This window comes from Jaculus jaculus, chromosome 5, assembly GCF_020740685.1.
Source record: "Jaculus jaculus isolate mJacJac1 chromosome 5, mJacJac1.mat.Y.cur, whole genome shotgun sequence".
Classification (NCBI taxonomy): Eukaryota; Metazoa; Chordata; class Mammalia; order Rodentia; family Dipodidae; genus Jaculus; species Jaculus jaculus.
The window spans coordinates 73,771,141-73,789,145 of NC_059106.1; the positions used below are offsets into that span (position 1 = coordinate 73,771,141).

At 52.8% G+C, this 18,005-nt stretch overlaps 1 protein-coding gene across 3 annotated transcripts in view; it reads left to right on the top strand.

The window, feature by feature from the left end:
- Positions 1-18,005, top strand: part of Col16a1 (collagen type XVI alpha 1 chain) — a 54,169-nt gene that overhangs the window by 4,932 nt on the left and 31,232 nt on the right. For 2 of the 3 annotated variants that reach the window (XM_045148785.1, XM_045148786.1), the window contains exons 5-38: positions 124-247; positions 523-789; positions 1,483-1,563; positions 1,685-1,810; positions 2,536-2,589; positions 2,859-2,885; positions 3,633-3,668; positions 4,619-4,645; positions 5,683-5,745; positions 5,990-6,031; positions 6,115-6,159; positions 6,257-6,292; positions 6,650-6,712; positions 7,035-7,079; positions 7,160-7,255; positions 7,454-7,492; positions 8,186-8,230; positions 8,384-8,419; positions 8,817-8,927; positions 9,303-9,338; positions 9,534-9,569; positions 9,671-9,781; positions 10,066-10,110; positions 13,234-13,269; positions 13,413-13,457; positions 13,736-13,867; positions 15,514-15,549; positions 15,732-15,839; positions 16,110-16,232; positions 16,340-16,393; positions 16,595-16,636; positions 16,978-17,013; positions 17,100-17,153; positions 17,337-17,405. In XM_045148785.1, coding sequence (XP_045004720.1) covers positions 124-247; positions 523-789; positions 1,483-1,563; positions 1,685-1,810; positions 2,536-2,589; positions 2,859-2,885; positions 3,633-3,668; positions 4,619-4,645; positions 5,683-5,745; positions 5,990-6,031; positions 6,115-6,159; positions 6,257-6,292; positions 6,650-6,712; positions 7,035-7,079; positions 7,160-7,255; positions 7,454-7,492; positions 8,186-8,230; positions 8,384-8,419; positions 8,817-8,927; positions 9,303-9,338; positions 9,534-9,569; positions 9,671-9,781; positions 10,066-10,110; positions 13,234-13,269; positions 13,413-13,457; positions 13,736-13,867; positions 15,514-15,549; positions 15,732-15,839; positions 16,110-16,232; positions 16,340-16,393; positions 16,595-16,636; positions 16,978-17,013; positions 17,100-17,153; positions 17,337-17,405 — 2,326 coding nt within the window. The remainder of the gene's footprint in view (positions 1-123; positions 248-522; positions 790-1,482; positions 1,564-1,684; positions 1,811-2,535; positions 2,590-2,858; positions 2,886-3,632; positions 3,669-4,618; positions 4,646-5,682; positions 5,746-5,989; positions 6,032-6,114; positions 6,160-6,256; positions 6,293-6,649; positions 6,713-7,034; positions 7,080-7,159; positions 7,256-7,453; positions 7,493-8,185; positions 8,231-8,383; positions 8,420-8,816; positions 8,928-9,302; positions 9,339-9,533; positions 9,570-9,670; positions 9,782-10,065; positions 10,111-13,233; positions 13,270-13,412; positions 13,458-13,735; positions 13,868-15,513; positions 15,550-15,731; positions 15,840-16,109; positions 16,233-16,339; positions 16,394-16,594; positions 16,637-16,977; positions 17,014-17,099; positions 17,154-17,336; positions 17,406-18,005) is intronic. The other variant, XM_045148787.1, reaches the window with a different exon arrangement.

Consider the following 18,005-nt stretch of genomic DNA (forward strand, 5'->3'; position numbering starts at 1 on the left):
GAATGTGTAATGTGTTTTGAGGTGTGTGCTGCACGGGACTCAGACTCAATAGTCCTGTGGGCTTAGGGTGCACTGTGGTTGGTCTTCCCTGGGTCTCAGAGCACCCTCTCTGTTCCATTGAAGACGAGTATTTCCCCGTGGCTTCCCAGAGGAGTTTGCCCTGGTCCTGACACTCCTGTTGAAGAAGCACACCTTCCAGAACACATGGTACTTATTCCAAGTGACCGACGCAGATGGCTACCCCCAGGTGAGCCCAGCCCACTCCTTGGGCATCGGAGAACACCTTCCCAGCCCAGCTTCTGCCTAAGCTTGTGATTTGTGTGCTGACCTTTGAATCCCCCAGCCATCACCTCCGCCCACCAGGGCCCATCCCATTCTCCCAGCATGCACTGCTTTGTAGCCCCAGCCAGCTTTCCTCCCATTCCGGACCCCGTCTGTGACACGAGCTTGAGGCCCTCCACCATCATGGTGTCACTTCGGAGCTCTGAGTCTCTGTCATTTCTTTTTCCCAATTCTCCACAGATCTCTCTGGAAGTCAACAGCCAAGAGAGGAGTCTGGAGCTTCGGGCGCAAGGTCAAGACGGCGACTTTGTGTCCTGCCTCTTTCCCGTGCCTCAGCTTTTCGACCTGAGGTGGCACAAGCTGATGCTGAGCGTGGCTGGACGTGTGGCCTCCGTGCACGTGGACTGCATCTCCGCCTCCTCCCACCCTCTGGGTCCCCGGCGACCCATGCGTCCTGGGGGCCATGTATTCCTGGGCTTGGACGCTGAGCAGGGCAAGCCCGTCTCAGTGAGTGCTAAGCTAGACTCTGGCTTCTATTTCCACCTCTGGGAACCCTGAGTGAGCTCTGGGATATGCATCTTCCCTTGCTCAGAGCTCTCCCCTAACCCACTGCCCTCTAGATGCAGTCTGAACATGTCAGCCTGCATTCAAAGCCCACTGTAATCTGGGTTTTCTATAAGCTTTTTGTTTGTTTGGTTGGTTTTGGCTTTTCAAAGTAGGGTCTCACTCTAGCCGGGGTAGTATTAGGCTGGCCTTGAACTCATGGCGATCCTCCCACCTCTGCTTCCTGAGTTCTGGGATTAAAGGCGTGCACCACCACGCCCGACTTCTATGAGCTTTTAAGTGTCCTCCTTACATTTCTCCATTTGCTTCCATTCTGACCAATTCCATCCGAGTCTTCTGGCTCACATACTACATTCACAGTCCATGCTTTGGCCTATGCCGTTCCCTCTACCTGCATGTCTTTCCTTGCATTCATGTCTGCTAACTAGGTTCAGCTTGAATGAGACCTCCTTCCTGTTTCTCTGGGCCTCCTCGACCTGTTTTTGTTTTTTCTTTATTTCTTCTTTTTATTTTCTGATTTTGGTGACAGCTGAGGTCAAATCCTGGGTAAAGGCATCTTTGTGCATCATTGCGGGGGGGCATGACACAGAGCTATTTGATCATCTGAAATGAAATTAACTCGCATGTCCCCTGCAGTTTGACCTTCAGCAGGCACACATCTACTGTGACCCAGAGCTCGTGCTGGAGGAGGGTTGCTGTGAGATTTTACCAGGAGGGGTGAGTAGTCAGTCATAGTGTATGCTGTGTTGGAGTCAGGAGGGGCCTGGAAGGGGAGGGGAGGGTTCTCAGCATGCATCTACCTCTGTACTGACCTTAGTCCTTCCCCTACACTGAACAGTGCCCCCCAGAGACCTCCAAGGCCCGCCGGGACACCCAGAGCAACGAGCTTATTGAGATCAACCCGCAGACAGAGGGCAAGGTCTATACCCGCTGCTTCTGCCTGGAGGAGCCTCAGAACAGCAAGGTGGGTTGGCAGGGCTGGCACAAGGGACACTGCCCTGCCTCTGACCTAGCCTTACAAGACTCAGCTGGCTATGTACCTGGAGGGACGGGAAGATGCTAGGTCTGCTTGCATCACTCTATGGGACTTAGGGAGGGAGAGAGGGAGGGAGGGAGGGAAAGAGAGAGAGCGCCTTGATGGGGTAACTCTGTGCTCACCCACCTATTGGCACTGAGCCTTATGCCCATCTAACTCTGGCATTTCCAAGACCCTCTCTAATGCCACCTGGACCCTCCTGTGGAGGGCAGGACAAGGTATACTTAAAGGCAGGTGTTCCTGGATGGGGGTACGTGGGACCAGAGGCTCGCTTGCACTGTTTCCCACAGTGTCTGCTCATTGCCTAGCACCATGGCCAGCTGCCCTGTCCACTCCCAGGTTCTTCAGAGGTAGCAGGGAAGCCTTATTCCTTCTTCAGCACCACCCTCTGGCTGGGCAGCGTCCCTGCCCACTCGGGCATCATGCCCAGCCTTTGGCTGCAGGAACACAGGATTCCATTGATTCATGGCCTGTTTTTACCAGCACCACATGGGGGGGGGGGAATGAAAAGGCGCCTGTGGGGGCGGCCTCGGGGGCCTGAGCAAGGTTTAGATGCCCTGAGAGGTGTCAGATGCCAGACTGAGGAGGTACCCGGGGCCCATATGTCCTTTTCAGCATGTTCTCCCCAGATACCAGCTCCTCTATCTCCCCAGGTGGATGCCCAGCTGATGGGAAGAACCAACCAGAAGGCAGAAAGGGCAGCAAAGGTAGAGATGGTGGGCGGGGGGTGGAGTCCATGGTGCCCTCTGTCTGTACTGCGTGCCCTGTGTAAAACCTTTGGAGAAGACACTCCTCTTCTAGTCTCTGCCTGTTCGGACAGAGCTCGATTGTGTAGTGCCAGCTTTGAAAGGGGGAAGACAGGTGGGTGGGACAGGCAGTACCTGGAATTCTCTAGAAAGCTGCCTCCTAGGCAGGGGGTAGTAGCTGTGTTTGATCTCCAAGTTTCCCACGCATTTCCATGCCTCCCTCTTCCCAGGTCCACCAGGAGATAGCAGCCAGTGAGGTGAGCCTCTCGTCTGGGCTGCCAAGGGAGGGACTCTGAGGAGGGGTGTCAGGACAAACCCTTTGGGTGAAGCACTGGTAGACCCCTAGCGCTCCTTGGGGCCTGCCTCTAGCCCCATCTGCCCTTTGCCTTGCCCTGGGTGGTGCAGTGAAAGCCCTGGAGGGCATGCCTGCTGAGTTGGAAGCGAATGGCCATGGGCATCATGGGGAGAGTCCAGGCCTTGGCCACAGAACCTTTATTTTTTATTTATTTATTTTTTTAATTATTTATTTATTTATTTGAGAGTGACAGACACAGAGAGAAGGACAGATAGAGGGAGAGAGGAACTCCAGACGCGTGCGCCCCCTTGTGCATCTGGCTAACGTGGGACCTGAGGAACCGAGCCTCGAACCGGGGTCCTTAGGCTTCACAGGCAAGCGCTTAACCGCTAAGCCATCTCTCCAGCCCAAGAACCTTTAAATTATGATCTTCGGTCTTCACTGACATGTTACGTGGTCTGGGGCTCACTGTTGTTCCCCTCTGGGCTTTAGTTTCCTCATTTGGAAAACAGCTAGGGGTCTGGGGTGATGGGCAATGAGGGGCAAGGCTGGTTTCCTGGGGTTCCTATCTTCCTACTCCTCTTGGATCCCCTTGTCTTGAGGGACATATGTGATGCTCTTTGGCTTGTGTGTGTGTGTTGGGCAGGGATGGGGTGGAGGGCTGATCTCAGGCTCAGCATTGACCTCTTGGCCTCTTCTTCCCTTGCAGTGCCCACCCTGTGTCCATGGTGCTCGGGAGAGCAATGTGAGTCAATGGAGGGTGTGCAGGCGGCGTGGGTGAGGCCTGGGAGTGGACATTGCCTGGAGTGGGCTGGAGTTTCCTGGTTGAGGACAAGGGGGCTTTGTGCCCTTTCATACCCCTCCTGACTGTCTCCCAGAGCTGAGCTTGTCCCCTGCCCCCAGGCCTGTCAAGCCAGGGCTACAGAGAGAATAGCATCTGCCTTTAGATCTGGATGGTGTGTTGCGACCCAGAGTAGAATGGAATGGGTGGTGGCCTGCCTGCAGAATTGGGACCTTGGTTGCTGTCCCCTCAGGATCTCGGGCCTGCTTGGTGTGGAAAGCTTCCGAAGTCACCTTGCTGGCCTAGAGTGGGGGAGGGACTGCTCAGCGTCCTAAGGCCCAGCACTGGCCCTCAAATCCATACGTATCTCAGGGCCAGACTAGACTTCCCGCCTCTTCCTGATAGCAGGCATGGCCTGGCCTCTCTTTGGGATTCTGGAAGGACAGAAGAGGGATTCAATGTAAGCCCGGCTCATGTCCACTGTGTCTGTTCTTGTCAGTCGCTGCCTGACCTTCTGACATGCCACGTTGGTACAAAAAGGGCACAAGTCCCCTGACTTTGAGGGGACATCAGGAAGTACCCCCACTGCTGTCTGCCTCTCTTTTCACCCAGTCCCCCATCAAATCTGGTATGGCCATGGTCTCCAGATGTGCGCTGGTTACCATGGCAACTGAACAGCCATATTATCCTAGCAACTGGGGACAGAGCTAGCCAAAGGCAGGCAGCTTAAAGAAAGTAGATGAGATCTCTCTGCAGAGTTTATAGTGTTAGGAAATAAAGTCAACACGCTGATTGTCCTAGGAGGCAGAACTGGGGCTTGGATTCAGGCCCTGTCATTATGCTTGTGAACCCTCACTGGCCCCTGGCTTTTTCTTACTGCCTGAAGTGTAATGTTTTCTCTTCTGTTCTCTTAGGTCACACTTGGTCCCTCTGGTCCCAAGGTAAGTCTCAGCAGAGAACAGGGTCCTTCTGCCCTCTGTGGTGGCCCCAGTCCATCCCATTGCATGTAGCCCTGTGGTTGTGTGTTTATATCAGGACTATCTGGGTGTGCTTGAGTGTGGAGCAGTTGTGCCTGTGTCTGTTGGAAAGAGCAGGTTATTTGTGTGCTAAGATATTCCGAGCCGCCCTTTCCTGAAGCCCTACAGTGTACCAGGCCGTGGGTCCCACATGCGCTCACTTACCACATCCGGGACCCTTCCCAGTACCCATCCTAGGGGGTGAGAACTCTCATTTGATTTCAGGGGAAACTGAGGGCTCGTTACATCAAGTGTGGGTCACTGGATGGGTCCACGTGGGTGTTACCTTACTGTACATTCTAGGACATACAGCTCGCTGGGGCTGAGGGTTGAACCCATAGGTTCCTGGACCTGATGGCCCGCAGAGCTTGCAAACGACGGGGTGGGCGTGACACATGTAAGCATGCATGATGTAATGTGGCTCTTAGAGCTAATTTCATGGAATGCTAACTGGGCACAGGCTCTGTGTCCAGCGCCCTGGCTGCAGCATTCCCTGCCTTCCTCACACAGCACCTGGACACAGGTGCTGATGTGAACACTAGCTTATTGTTGAAGAAACCAAGGTTCAGCGAGTCGACATGACTCACCTCGTGTCCCATGCTAGCAAGTACAAGATTTGAAGTCAGGCAGTCTGACACTCAACCATCATGGGTTTATGTCACCTCCCTGCCCATATGTGTCTATACATATGTGCCCTGGATATGCTGCATGTGAGCTGGTGTGCATGTGTATGGGGGAAGGGATACCCTCTTGTGTGAAACTCTAGGTTACCAAATGGAGCCTTTTGGTGTGTATGGAGTCCATACGTGGCATGTGGTGCATAGAAAGTCCTGGGGAGGAATTATAAGTGCACGCACACACACATGCAGAGGGATGGGTGAAGATGACCAGGGTAGAGAGCGCTTCCTAGAGGTTTCCCGTTCCCACTCCAGGCCTAACCACCATTCTGGTTTTACTCACAGGGAGGAAAAGGTGAGCGAGGCCTGCCTGGTCCGTCAGGCCCCAAGGGAGAGAAGGGTGCACGGGTGAGTCCCCCAGCCAAGTCCACGGCAGTGTCTTTCTTTCCCAGCTAGTCCTGGGGCTGGGAGTGATGGGCGCCAATGTCACATCATCTCAGCAAGAGGCCTGGCCACATGGAATGAGGGTGGCGTCCTTCCGGGATGACTATGTAGAAGCCTGTTTTAGGGATGCCTAAACCTGCCTCTTGGCAACAGGTCTTGGGTAACTTCTCCAGGAGGCTCAGTCCTGACTCCTGTTCCTTATCTACAGGGCAATGACTGCGTTCGAGTCTCCCCAGATGCCCCACTTCAGGTAAGACTGTGAAGTGAGGCCGGCTTTAGGGATACAGCAGGGCCAGCCCTGGACCCCTCTCAAGCCCTTGTCTCTCTATTCAGTGTGCAGAAGGACCTAAAGGCCAGAAGGGGGAGTCAGGAGCCTTGGTGAGCCTTGGACCTGCACTAGGGAAGGGATGTCAGATCCTGGTCCAGCCTCACCTCCCTTCCTCACCTCTTCTTTTGTGTGCCCTCCTCATCTCAGGGACCCTCAGGACTCCCAGGCTCAACAGGCCAGAAGGTAATAGGCCAGGGCTTGAAAGGGTAGTCTGTTGACCCCATAGGTACAAGGAGAGAGGTGTTCAAGGTCTTTCCAGAGGATGTGACAGTGGGCGATGGGCTGTCCCCTCCCCTCCCCTTTTAGTTATCTGCCTTGTTCAAATAGTCACCACTCCACAGTGGATAATGTCACATGTTGGTGGAGTGAGTGTCCTGGCTGGTTGGGAAGTTCTTCCTGTTGTCTGACCTCCTGTGGAAGCCATTCCATTTCAGGAGAAGGGGCACACACTGAAAATCTAGAAGGCAGGTGTCCTCCCCCAGTTGAAACTTCCCTGCTATTGTCCCTTAACTCTGGTCATTTTGCCTCTTCTATCTCCAGGGCCAGAAAGGCGAGAAGGGTGATGGAGGCCTCAAAGGACTACCAGGAAAGCCAGGCCGAGATGTATGGTGCTGGGGATGCTCCCCTTCAAAAACAAAATGCTAGAACATAGCCCAGGGATCCACCCCACTTCCTTTGGCCAGGGAGGGGAGGGGCTATGTACTGGGAGGCAAAGCCAGGATAGAAAAACACCTGAACTGGAACATCCTGCATCCCAGTTTCAGATGTCCTGAGGCTGAAATGTAATTGCCTTGGGGCGCAGGGCAGAGGGTGAAGGGTTCTGATTTGGGAGAGGGATAAGGAGGCTGGGACAGATGGGTGTGAATTTCCCTGTCTCAGTAGGGCAGGTACCAGGCCTGTGGCTGTCTCTGCCTCTTCCTCACAGGGCCGGCCAGGAGAGATCTGTGTTATTGGGCCCAAAGGACAAAAAGTGAGTCACAGGTCTGGGCATGGGGAGGTCTGACAGGACACACGTGGCGGCTGTCTCACACCCACTTATGTACGTGGCAGGGAGATCCTGGCTTTGTTGGGCCTGAAGGACTGGCAGGAGAGCCTGGACCCCCTGGCCTCCCCGGACCCCCTGGGATAGGGCTGCCTGGGACCCCGGTGAGTAACTTCCCACTCTCCTACTACCCTCTCCTAAGACTTCTGCTCTACCCTGGCCAGGGCAGGGTTGGGAGGAGAGTGTAGTAAGACCCTACCCCAAGGGTGCTGCTTAGAAGCAGGAGGAAGGGCTAGTGTAAAATCTCTCACCTGTACTGAGGGGCCCCAGAAAACCTGCATCTGCCCTGTTTCTGTCCTCAGGGAGATCCAGGTGGCCCGCCAGGTCTTAAGGGAGACAAGGTAAGCGCAGGGCCTGGATCAGGGTGGGCAGAGGAATAGGATCCTACAGAAAGCAGGTCTCAGGAAGAGGCCGTGTGTTTGGCTGAGGAAGTTGGGCTCAGTGGGACCCTGGTGAGGAGTGTCCCAGCTCCATCCATTGATGGCTGATGTGGGGGCTCTGGCCGTGGTGAGCCTCAAGCCCTGGGAGTGCCTGGGTGTCTGTCTGTATGCTGTGCATCCCCCGAGGTCCTCCAGGCCACCTCCTGACTTCTTGCTAGGGATAGGCACACCAAGGCCTCATTTTCTCCTGCTCTTTACTTCGGCAAGAGGAAGGAGAAGGGGTTACCCCACAAATGGATCACACAGAGATGGGAGGGAGGTTTGGCCAAGAAGGCCCTGCCCTCCAGAGGCCCTGGATGGGGAAGGCTAGAATGTGTGGCGGCCACGTCAGTGAAAACTTCTCTCATTAGTTAAAAAAATATATATATATTTTACTTATTTGCAAGGAAAAAGAGAATATGAATGAGTGAATGCATGTAAGTGTTCCAGGGCAAATTTTCACTTCAAACAAACTCCAAATACATGTACCACTTTGTGCATCTGGCATTATGTGGGTACTGGGGAATTGAACCTGGGCCCACAGGCTTTGCAAGCAAGCATCTTTAACTGCTGAGCCATCTTCCCAGCCTGCTTTTACTTTTCTTCTAACCACAGGGCAGCTCCGGGACACCAGGAAAGGAAGGCCCTGGAGGGAAGCCTGTGAGTGCCTGTGAGCTGGAGGGAGGGGGTCGTTGCCATCCTGCACATGTGTGCTTTCCCAGTGCCCCAGGGGGAAGAGGTTGGGACCTTGGCCCTCTCTTAGCACACTAGTCCCTCTGCCCAGCCCTAATGTCCCCGCTTCTTCTCTAATAGGGGAAGCCAGGAGTGCCGGGGATGAAAGGAGAGAAGGTGAGTTCCAGGTCTAGCTGCTCTAGATTGGGGTGGGGGAGACCCTGGGCCCAGGTGAGCCCTTCGCTATTCCTGTGGAGGGCGTATGATGAGCTCAGGAGCCTGCCTGGGGATCGGCTGAACTCAGTTCCTTGCCTGCATGGTTCATGACGACAGTCCAGTTTCTTTCTCAGCCCAAGTTTCTGTCTATCAGTGGGAAGCATTCATTGAGAATGTAGTTTTGAGGAAGCTAACCTTGGATGCTTGAGTCACTTGGACGGGAAGCCCCTGCAATGCTCCTGCTGTCCACTCTGATGATGAGGACAGGGTCCTGGATGTCTTCCTAACACCTACAGCTGGTGTGGACAGGAGTCTTTCAGCCCTTCCCTGCACTCTCATGGTCTCTCCTTTCTGCTAGGGTGACCCCTGTGAAGTGTGCCCAACACTTCCTGAAGGCTTCCAGAACTTCGTGGGGCTCCCTGGAAAGCCAGGGCCTAAAGGGGAACCAGGTGACCCTGCACCAACCAAGGTGGGTGCCTGGTTGGCCACCGAGGGACACACACCAGGAGAGCTTGATCATAGAGAGGAGTTGGACAGAGGGACTGGGTACATCTCAAGACCATAGAGAGATTAGGCAAGAGGGTGTAGCTGGGAAGGGGTCTGAACCATAGAGCTTGATGTGGGCTATAGAGTCACCACCAATCTCCATAGCAACCTCCCAGTACTTTCCAAGAAATTTTTAGGATACCTTTTGGGCAAGCTGGGGTGGAACCTTCCTTTACTGTGAGTGAAGCTGGGCCCTGGGTTTGGGTATTGGCTGGAGGTGACGGAAAAGAGTGGTCAGCTCTGGGTTGGGGGCCTAGCCTGGCCTCCCCACCCCACTTCTTTATGCCTTTTCTTTCAGGAGGGCCTCAGAACTGTTGGACTAAAAGGCGACCGGGTATGTGAGGCACTTTCCTTTGGAGAAGTTTAGCCTAGGCTCATTTCCCTTATTTTTATATGAGTTGAGGAACCCTACTTCTAAGGTGTTGGCCTTGGACCCCATGAAACCCCTGGACGTTCAAAGGGCATGTAGGATGTCATAGTGCTGTCCTCATGTATGATCATGGAGTTCACAAACCTGTTTCCCCTGCAGGGAGACCCAGGAATCCAAGGCATGAAAGGAGAGAAGGTAAGGGAGCCTCTATGCCCTGACCGCCCCCCTCTGACAGCTGCGCCCCCTCTGCCCCTGCCTACCTGGGAGTCTTTCTGATTCTTCTCTTCCTTTCCCAGGGGGAACCTTGCTCATCCTGCAGCTTAGGTGTGGAGGCCCAGCACCTTGTACCCTCTGTGGGGGTCAGTGGAGACGTGGGTTCCCCTGGTTCCCGTTTACCTGGCCTTCCGGTGAGTAGACTGTCCTTGGCACACTGGTGGCTGCATTGGCTCTTCAAGTCCCAAGCTTTGGGCCAGGGCACAGGAGGGAGGCCATGAAGCAGCTTGCATCCTGGTCTGTCCCTCAGGTCCTGTGCTGGTCCAGGTTTCCTCCCTGTAGTTTCCTCTCAGGACCTCAGGGTGCACGGGACATCATCCTGCCATCCTTTTCCTTGCCAGTCTCTCTGGGACACGGGGGGTTTGAATGGGTGGTAATGGGGAGGTGTTGTGATTTGGTCTTTGTTATTATTTTTTAGGGGACATATGGAGTTCCTGGGCCAAGAGGGCTAAAAGGAGAGAAGGTGAGCCCTAGGTTAAATGTCAGGGACATCTGGGGGAGGCATTTGTCTTGTGTGGCACGCGAGGCAGAGATCAGACTATAAATTCACAGTGAAATGGATTCATCAATGTTTTGTAGAACAGAGTCCAAGAATTTATTTCCGAGAGTCCTCATGTTCTCCAAGAGAATTCCTTAGTGTTGTATTTTTAATTTAATGATAATCTAAAGCTATTAAGCACAGTCAAGACTACCTTACAGCAAAATAATATTTAACACTTCTTTTCTGCTTATTATGTTCCAGGCATGGTTCCAAGTCTTGGGCATGTATAAATGTGTTCTATCTTCTGGCGGGGGGGCGGGGTGCTCAGCCTTCTCTATTATTCCCATTTTATGGATAAGGAAAGGGAGAAAGAAAAAGACCAAGGAAATTACCCAAAGCCACATGGGTGTTTGGATGCAAAACTGGGATTTGAGCCCAGGAAGTCTGGCTCTGGAGTCTATAATCTGCACTGCTCAGCCGGGTCACTCAATTTCAATGCCCATGTTAACATTTGTATTTATGATTGCATTAGAGGCAAATGACAGCGTTGAACTTCTAATAGAGTGTTAGTCATATGAGAGCTTCTGGGTGTAGGAGTGCTCAAGTGTGAGCCACACTGAGGTATGTTCAGACTCAACTCCTAAGAGGCAAGCCGTACTTAGTATTTCTCAGAGGGGGCTTTCATGCCCCTATCTGCCCCTGCTTCTCTTTTCTAGCCTTTTAAAAATTTCTTTTATTGGGCTGGAGAGATGGCTTGGCAGTTGAGCGCTTGCCTGTGAAGCCTAAGGACCCTGGTTCGAGGCTCTATTCCCCAGGACCCACATTAGCCAGATGCACAAGGGGTGCACACGCCTGGAGTTTGTTTGCAGTGGTTGGAGGCCCTAGCGTGCCCATTCTCTCTCCCTTTCTGTCTGTGTCTGTTGTTCTCAAATAAATAAATAAACAAAAATTAATTTAAAAAATAAAAATTTGTTTTGTTAAAATTTATTTGCAAGCAGAGAGAGGAAGAATATGAATGGACATGCCACAGCCTCTTGCCTCTGCAAATTAAGCTCCAGATGCATGTGCCACTTTGTGCATCTGGCTTGACGTGGGGACTGGAGGATTGAACCCAGGCCGTCAGGATTTGCAAACAAGTGCCTATAACTGCTGAGCCGTCTCTCCAGCTCCCCTCCCCCATTTTGGCAGTATTGAGTATTAAACCAGGGCACTGTGCATGCCTTCTTCCTCTAGCCACATCCCCTGGGATATAGAGATCTGACGAGCTTTCTTTTCACTTTTTATTTTGAGCTAAAACCTCACTAAATTGCCCTTGAACTCACTCTGTAGTCCAGGTAAGCCTTGGACTTTCTTTAAAAAAAATTTTTTTTTTATTTGAGAGAGACAAAGAGGGAGAGAGAGACAGAGAGTGGGTGCACCAGGACTTTCAGCTGCTCTAAACGAACTCCAGACATGTGTGTCACCTTGTGCATCTGGCTTACATGGGTCCTGGGGAATTGAACCTGGGTCCTTTGGTTTCGGAGGCAAACGCTGTAACCACTAAACCATCTTTCCAGCCCCAAGCCTCGAACTTTCAATCCTCCTGCCTCAGCCTCCTGAGGGGGCAGGAATTTCAGATTTGTGCCACTTGGCCTGGCCAGTCTTTACCACCTCAGCAAATGGCATCTACTCAGGTTCCCAAAGGCAAAACCTGGGGCCATCTTTGACTCCTTCCTTGTTCACATTATTACCCCTTCCACCCATCCCCAAAGCAAGTCCTGATGACTCTGCCTGTGACATCTCCTTTGATTCATTTCGCTTCACTTGCACCACTGGGTCCCCATCATCTCTGGTCAGATGACGGTGGCCTCCTGCCTGCCTTTGGCCAGTCTTTCCTTTGCCCACCTATCATGTACAGCTAGCATGTCTTTGTAGAAGGAGTTCCGATGACATTGGTCCCTTCTGGGGCCTGACTTTGTGCTACAGTCCTACTAAGCCTCACCCTGGACACCCTTCCTTTCTAGATTCTTCTGGTTGTCTCTGTCTTACCATGCTTTAGCCATCTGCCTCCTTCCATTCTGGAATATGTCAAGACTATTCCCATCTCTAGATTCTATTCAGGCGATTCCCACTGGAAACATGTGAAATGTTTTTCCTCCCCACCCTTTCACGGTCTGGCCTTAGTCTCATCTTTCTGATAATTGTAGTCCCCCATCTCCAATCACCCTCCAAAGTCACCTTGTCATCACCTTGTCTCCTTCATAGCACTCGTCACTATTTAAGGCCATTGTTTCAAAAGCTCTAAGTGTGCAAGGCCTGTGCGGTGTTTTGGTCTGTGCTATTCACCTGGCACCTAGCCCAGTGTCCCTGGCTGAAAGGCATTCAATGGACAGCTGTTGGATAAGTAAATGAGTTCATGATCTGGGTGCTGGGCTAGAGGCGAGGCTGCAGCTAGGGTTCTGTGACGCGAGGTTAGTGGTAGAAACATAAGCTGTGAAAATGACACAGTGGTTAAAGGTGCCTGCTTGCAAAACCTGCTGGCCCAGGTTCAACTCCCCAGCACCCAGATGCAAAGTGAGGCATGTATTCATTGGTGATTCCAAGGTGCCTATGACAATGGGAGGCAGAACAAGGAGAATCCATAGCTCACAGGCCAACTCATCTAATGTTCCTGTGTAATCTGGTAGTTGTTGTGTTAAGAGACTGTCTCAAAGACAGTGGAGCATAGACTCCTTGAAGTTGTCTTTTTTTGTTGTTTTTTGAGGTAAGGTCTCGCTATAGCTCATGCTGGTCTGGAATTCACTATGGAGTCTCAGGCTGGCTTTGAACTCACAACAATCCTACCTCTGCCTCCTGAGTGCTGGAATTTAAAGAGTGTGCCACCATACCCAACAAAGTTGTCTTTTGATTTCCACATGTGCGCTGTGGCACACACACACATCCATAATTTAAAAAAATTATGGACTTCCTTGAGGACCTTGGGGAAATCCCTGTTTTTTTCGGAGCCTCAGTTTCCTTAGCTAAGAGACATCCCAACAGGTTGCCCCTGAACTTTTAGATCTGGGTTTGCTTTAGTGCCTTTTCTCAGTCCCCACTATGACCGTATGCTTTCTTCTTGATCCTCAGGGCAACTTCGGCGAGGAAGGGCCCGCTGGACTTCCGGTAAGGGTATTTGGATGGCAACAGCTTAGATAGGGGAGGGCGAGGCAGGAGGTGCTATCACATCTGGGAGCTGAGAGACCTGGCCTGTGCCTCTGTGGGACCCAGGCTGATGTTGGGTACACATGTGGCTTCTTCTCATGTAGGGACCACCGGGGCCAGTGGGACCAGCAGGCGCCAAAGGGGCAAAGGTGAGTCTGGGGCATCCCTTGCATGTAGCCAGGGCACACCTCTGAGAGAGACACTCTTGCTCTGTCCCTGGGCGCCGCGATGCTGGCCAGGTAAATTCTACCTCCAAAGTGTACCGTCCTCATTTCCGTCCTTCCCTGTGTGTCTAGTCTCTCCCGAGACACCCCCCTCTCAGCAGAGGTGCTGTTGCATATGGCATGTGGCTATATTTTGCAGCACTAGCCTTTTCCCAGAACCCTAGGGCCTAAGGACCCCTTAACCTAGTATCTTTACTTGCCAGGGGGAACCTTGTGAGCCGTGTATGCCCCTGTCCAAGCTTCAGGATGGGGACAGTCAGGTGGTGCACTTGCCTGGCCCAGTGGGAGAGAAGGGAGAGCCTGGACCTCCAGGCTTTGGCCTACCAGGGAAGCAGGTGAGTCCAGTTCCTCTAGGGGTGGACATGGCAGGTGAAAGAGAGGGAGGTTGTCTTGTCTGTGTTTCTTGGCTGCCTTAGCAGGGGGAGGAGTGGGGTGGGCAGTGCTTCTGTTACTAGTGAGAGTTGCCCCAATGCCCTGCACTGGGTTCTGCCCTTTATCCTGGGATAGCATGGTGGAGCCTGCAGAGGGCACCAAGCATGTACCAGACAGACCTGTATTCTAATCCCATGTCTGCCTTTTCTTAGTTCTTTTGTGTGTTCCTGTGTGTGTGCACATATGCGTGTGCACATGTTGAGGCTATAGGTTGATGTTGAGTATCTTCCTCTATTGCTTTCTCCTCCTCATTATTATTATTATTATTATTCTGGTTTTTCAAGGTAGGGTCTCACTCTAGCCCAGGCTGACCTGGAATTCACTGTGCAGTCTCTGGGTGGCCTTGAACTCAGAGCAATCCTCCTACCTCTGCCTCCCGAGTGCTGGGATTAAAAAAGTGTACCATCACACCCAGCTTTACACTATTTTTTTAAGGTAGATTCTCTTGCTCTGAACCTAGAGCTCACTAAATTGACTAGACAAGCTAGTCAGTGAGTCCTGTGGAATCCTCCTGCCCCCACCCCACTAGCTCTGGATTAGAGGCAGCACCATGCCTGGCATTTTATGAAGGTGTTGAGGGTCCAAACTCAGGTCCTCATGTTTGTACAGCAAGCACTTTATCCACTGTCCCCCTTGTCAAGATCTTTGACCAGAGTAAGTCACTTTTTAATTTAATTTTTAAATTTTATTTATTTACTTATTTGAAAGAGAGAGAGAAAAAAATAGAGAGAATGGGTGCACCAGAGCCTCCAGCCACTGCAAATGAACTCCAGACACATGTACCACCTCGTACATCTGGCTTATGTGGGTACTGGGGAATTGAACCTGGGTCCTTAGGCTTCCCAGGCAAGTGTCTTAACTGCTAAGCCATCTTTCCAGCCCCAAGTCACTTTAAAAAATATGTTTATATGTTTATTTAATTGCAAGGAGAGAGAGAGAGAAAGAGAGAGGGATGGTGGGTGCACCAGGGTCTCTAACCACTGCAAACAAACTCCAGATGCATGTGCCACCTTGTGCATCTGGCTTTACATGGGTCCTGGGGAATCGAACCAGGGTAATTAGGCATTGCAGACAAGCACCTTAACCACTGAACAATCTCTGCAGCCCCTGTAAGCCACTTTTGTTCTCTGTCACTCTTTCCATAGAGTTGTGGTTGAGCTCTATAATGTTGTGTGAGAAGCAGCGCCTGATGTACAAGAGGCACTGGAGAAATGACAGTTTTAGCCGTGGTGTTATTATTGTCATTGCTTTAATGGTAACAGCAAATGCTGACCCAGCACACACAATGCGCCACACACTACTTCACCTGTATTAGCTTGTCTTGTCTCACAAGAACCCTAAGGTGCAGAAGCTGCTACTATTTTATCATTCCCCGCGACAGAGGAGGAAACTGAGGCTAGATGAGAAACTAGACACTGAAGTCTCTTCACCTATGTGAGGCCGTTTCCCTAGCGCGGGAGCAGAGGCTGTTGTGTCTTATTTTCTGTCCAATCCCGTGGCGCTGGGTGTCTGCGCTGACTGGGCCGGTGCTGGGCTGCTTTCTCCTCAGGGCAAAGCTGGAGAGCGTGGACTGAAGGGGCAGAAGGTGAGAGAACGTCAGTGGGCATGTGAGTGGGTGGGCACCCAGTCTTCTCAGACCTCCCTGCCCCCTTTGTTCCCTGATTGTTTATTCCAATCTCCACTCTCTTCTCCCCGCCAGCGCCGGGTAGGGGCTGTGAGTTCCTGTGGGTCCTAAGCTGGGCCACTCCTCTCCCCTTCTCTCCACAGGGGGACGCTGGGAATCCTGGAGACCCAGGAATACCAGGCACCATGGGGCAGCCTGGACTGTCAGGAGAGCCTGGGATTCGGGGACCTGCAGGACCAAAGGGAGAAAAGGTCAGTTGGATGGGGGCAGACAGAAATCAGGCAGAGAGCTAATGAAGGGAGAGACTTCAGGTGCAGGCCCTGAGCATCAAAGGAGTGTAGAAACACCACGTAGAGACTCCTCAGCAATTTGCCATGGACCACGACAGGGACCTATTTTGGTTTCCCAGGCTGAGGGGAGGCAGCAGAGGGATGGCCTCTCAGAGGGCCCAGGGGCCTTCTTTCCTCACCTGTCTGCCAGCACTGGCTCATGGGCTCCTGGCTGTGCCCCTCTCTGACCAGGGCGATGGCTGCACCGCCTGCCCCAGCCTGCAGGGGGCGCTCACAGATGTGGCTGGACTGCCTGGGAAGCCAGGCCCTAAAGGAGAGCAGGGTCCTGAAGGTGTGGGCTGGCCTGGTAAACCGGTAAGTTCCAGGGGCTCGCCTCTGGCCCGTCCCTGCCTGTGTGTTGCCATCTCTTCTTCTGCTCCCCTGTCTCCTTGGGGATCCATGGGTTCCTTTCTGCTTTGTAGGGCCAGCCTGGTTTACCAGGAGTTCAAGGGCCCCCAGGAATGAAGGGCACACAGGTATGTGCAAGCATGAGGGCATGGCTCAAATCTGGCTGGAGGGGGGCGGGAGACATCTGGGGCTCAGGGCCTGGAGTGGGGGCTGGAGACGGATACATAGTGGGAAAAGGTGGCGGCAGACCAGGCTGCAGAGGAGGGGCTGGGGAGCAAGTGGAAGGTGGGCTTCCAATCTCCAGTCAGGGTTTTCTTCTGCCCCTTCAGGGAGAGCCAGGGCCTCCAGGAATGGGTGCTGAGGGGCCCCAGGTGAGTCTCCTGCCCGACTTTTGCCTTGGTAGCCTCTCCTAATACTTCCGTTAGCCAGCTGCCTGTTCCTCCTCATCCCCCAAGCCCCAGGGCCATGACTGCCCCGAGATGCTAAGGTATAGCTCTGTGACTAGTGGTCACACAGCAGCTCTGGCGTGCTACCACTTCTATCCAGGACTTGGCTTTGGCTCCCACCTCTCATATGCTCAGGCCTTCCTTGGGGAGCTCCCCTGAGTTTAGGCAGGTAAACACCCAACCCTCGACCAGATCTTCCAGTGAGACTAGGCTGAAAAGCAGTTGCTTTGGCCTCTGTGTCCCAGACTGTCCATTTTGACTTGCAGGGGGAACCTGGAGCCCAAGGTTTGCCTGGCATTCAGGTAGGTCTGTCTTGAGCCTGGAGGCAGCTGGCAGGGGAAGGGACCACTCCAGGATAAGGTATAACCAACTACACTTTCATCTGCAGGGACTTCCAGGACCTCGGGGACCACCTGGACCCACTGGAGAAAAGGGTGCCCAGGTGAGCCTCTGCTTCTACCAGCATTGGCCTACAGGGCTTCTGAAGGTTCTGGCAGCAGGCACAGGAGACCCAGGGTTGAGTGATGCCCATCAGAGAGTTACCAAGACTCCATGTGGCATATTTCAGCATTGAATTGTGCCGCCCTTAAATGTTGCCTCAGCAACTGTGTGCCCTCTTCCCCAGGGACCTCCAGGGCTGAAAGGAGCCATGGGACCTGTGGGACCTCCCGGTGCTGGTGACCCTGGGTCTCCGGTAAGAGTCTTCCCTGTGCTTGGCTGAGCGGCTGGGACTGAGAGGCGTGGTGGTGAAGAGGGCAAGGAGCTCAGCCTGCCTGTCCCTGCAGCCTGGGCTGAGAGGAGAGAAGCCTCCCGGCTAGCCTTGGGGAAGGAAGATGCACTGGGGAAGGGGCCACGCTTGAATAACAGCAACGTCTGTCCTCACCTGGCTTTTCTCTCTGTTTCTTTTTCTTTGCATGTGTATGTGTATATGGTGTGTGGTTGTGTGTGTGTGTGTGTGTTGTATGTACATGAGTGCATGTATATATGGAAGCCAGAGGTTGGCATCCGATGTCTGTCTCCGTTGCTCTCCCCTGCCTTTGCTTTTCTCACTCTAACTCAGAGCTCACTGATTTGGTTAGTCTAGCTAGCCAGCTTGCCCCAAGGATCCCCTCCCGCCACTTCCCAAGGACTGGAGGTACAGACGGGCTGCCACCTGGCATTTACATGGGTGCTAGGGATCAAACTCTATTCTACCTCATTGTGCAACAAGTGCTCTACTGGCTGAACAGCCGCCCCAGCCACTCCTTGTTTTTGAAAAATATTTTTATATTTTTTAAATTGACCTGTAATCATC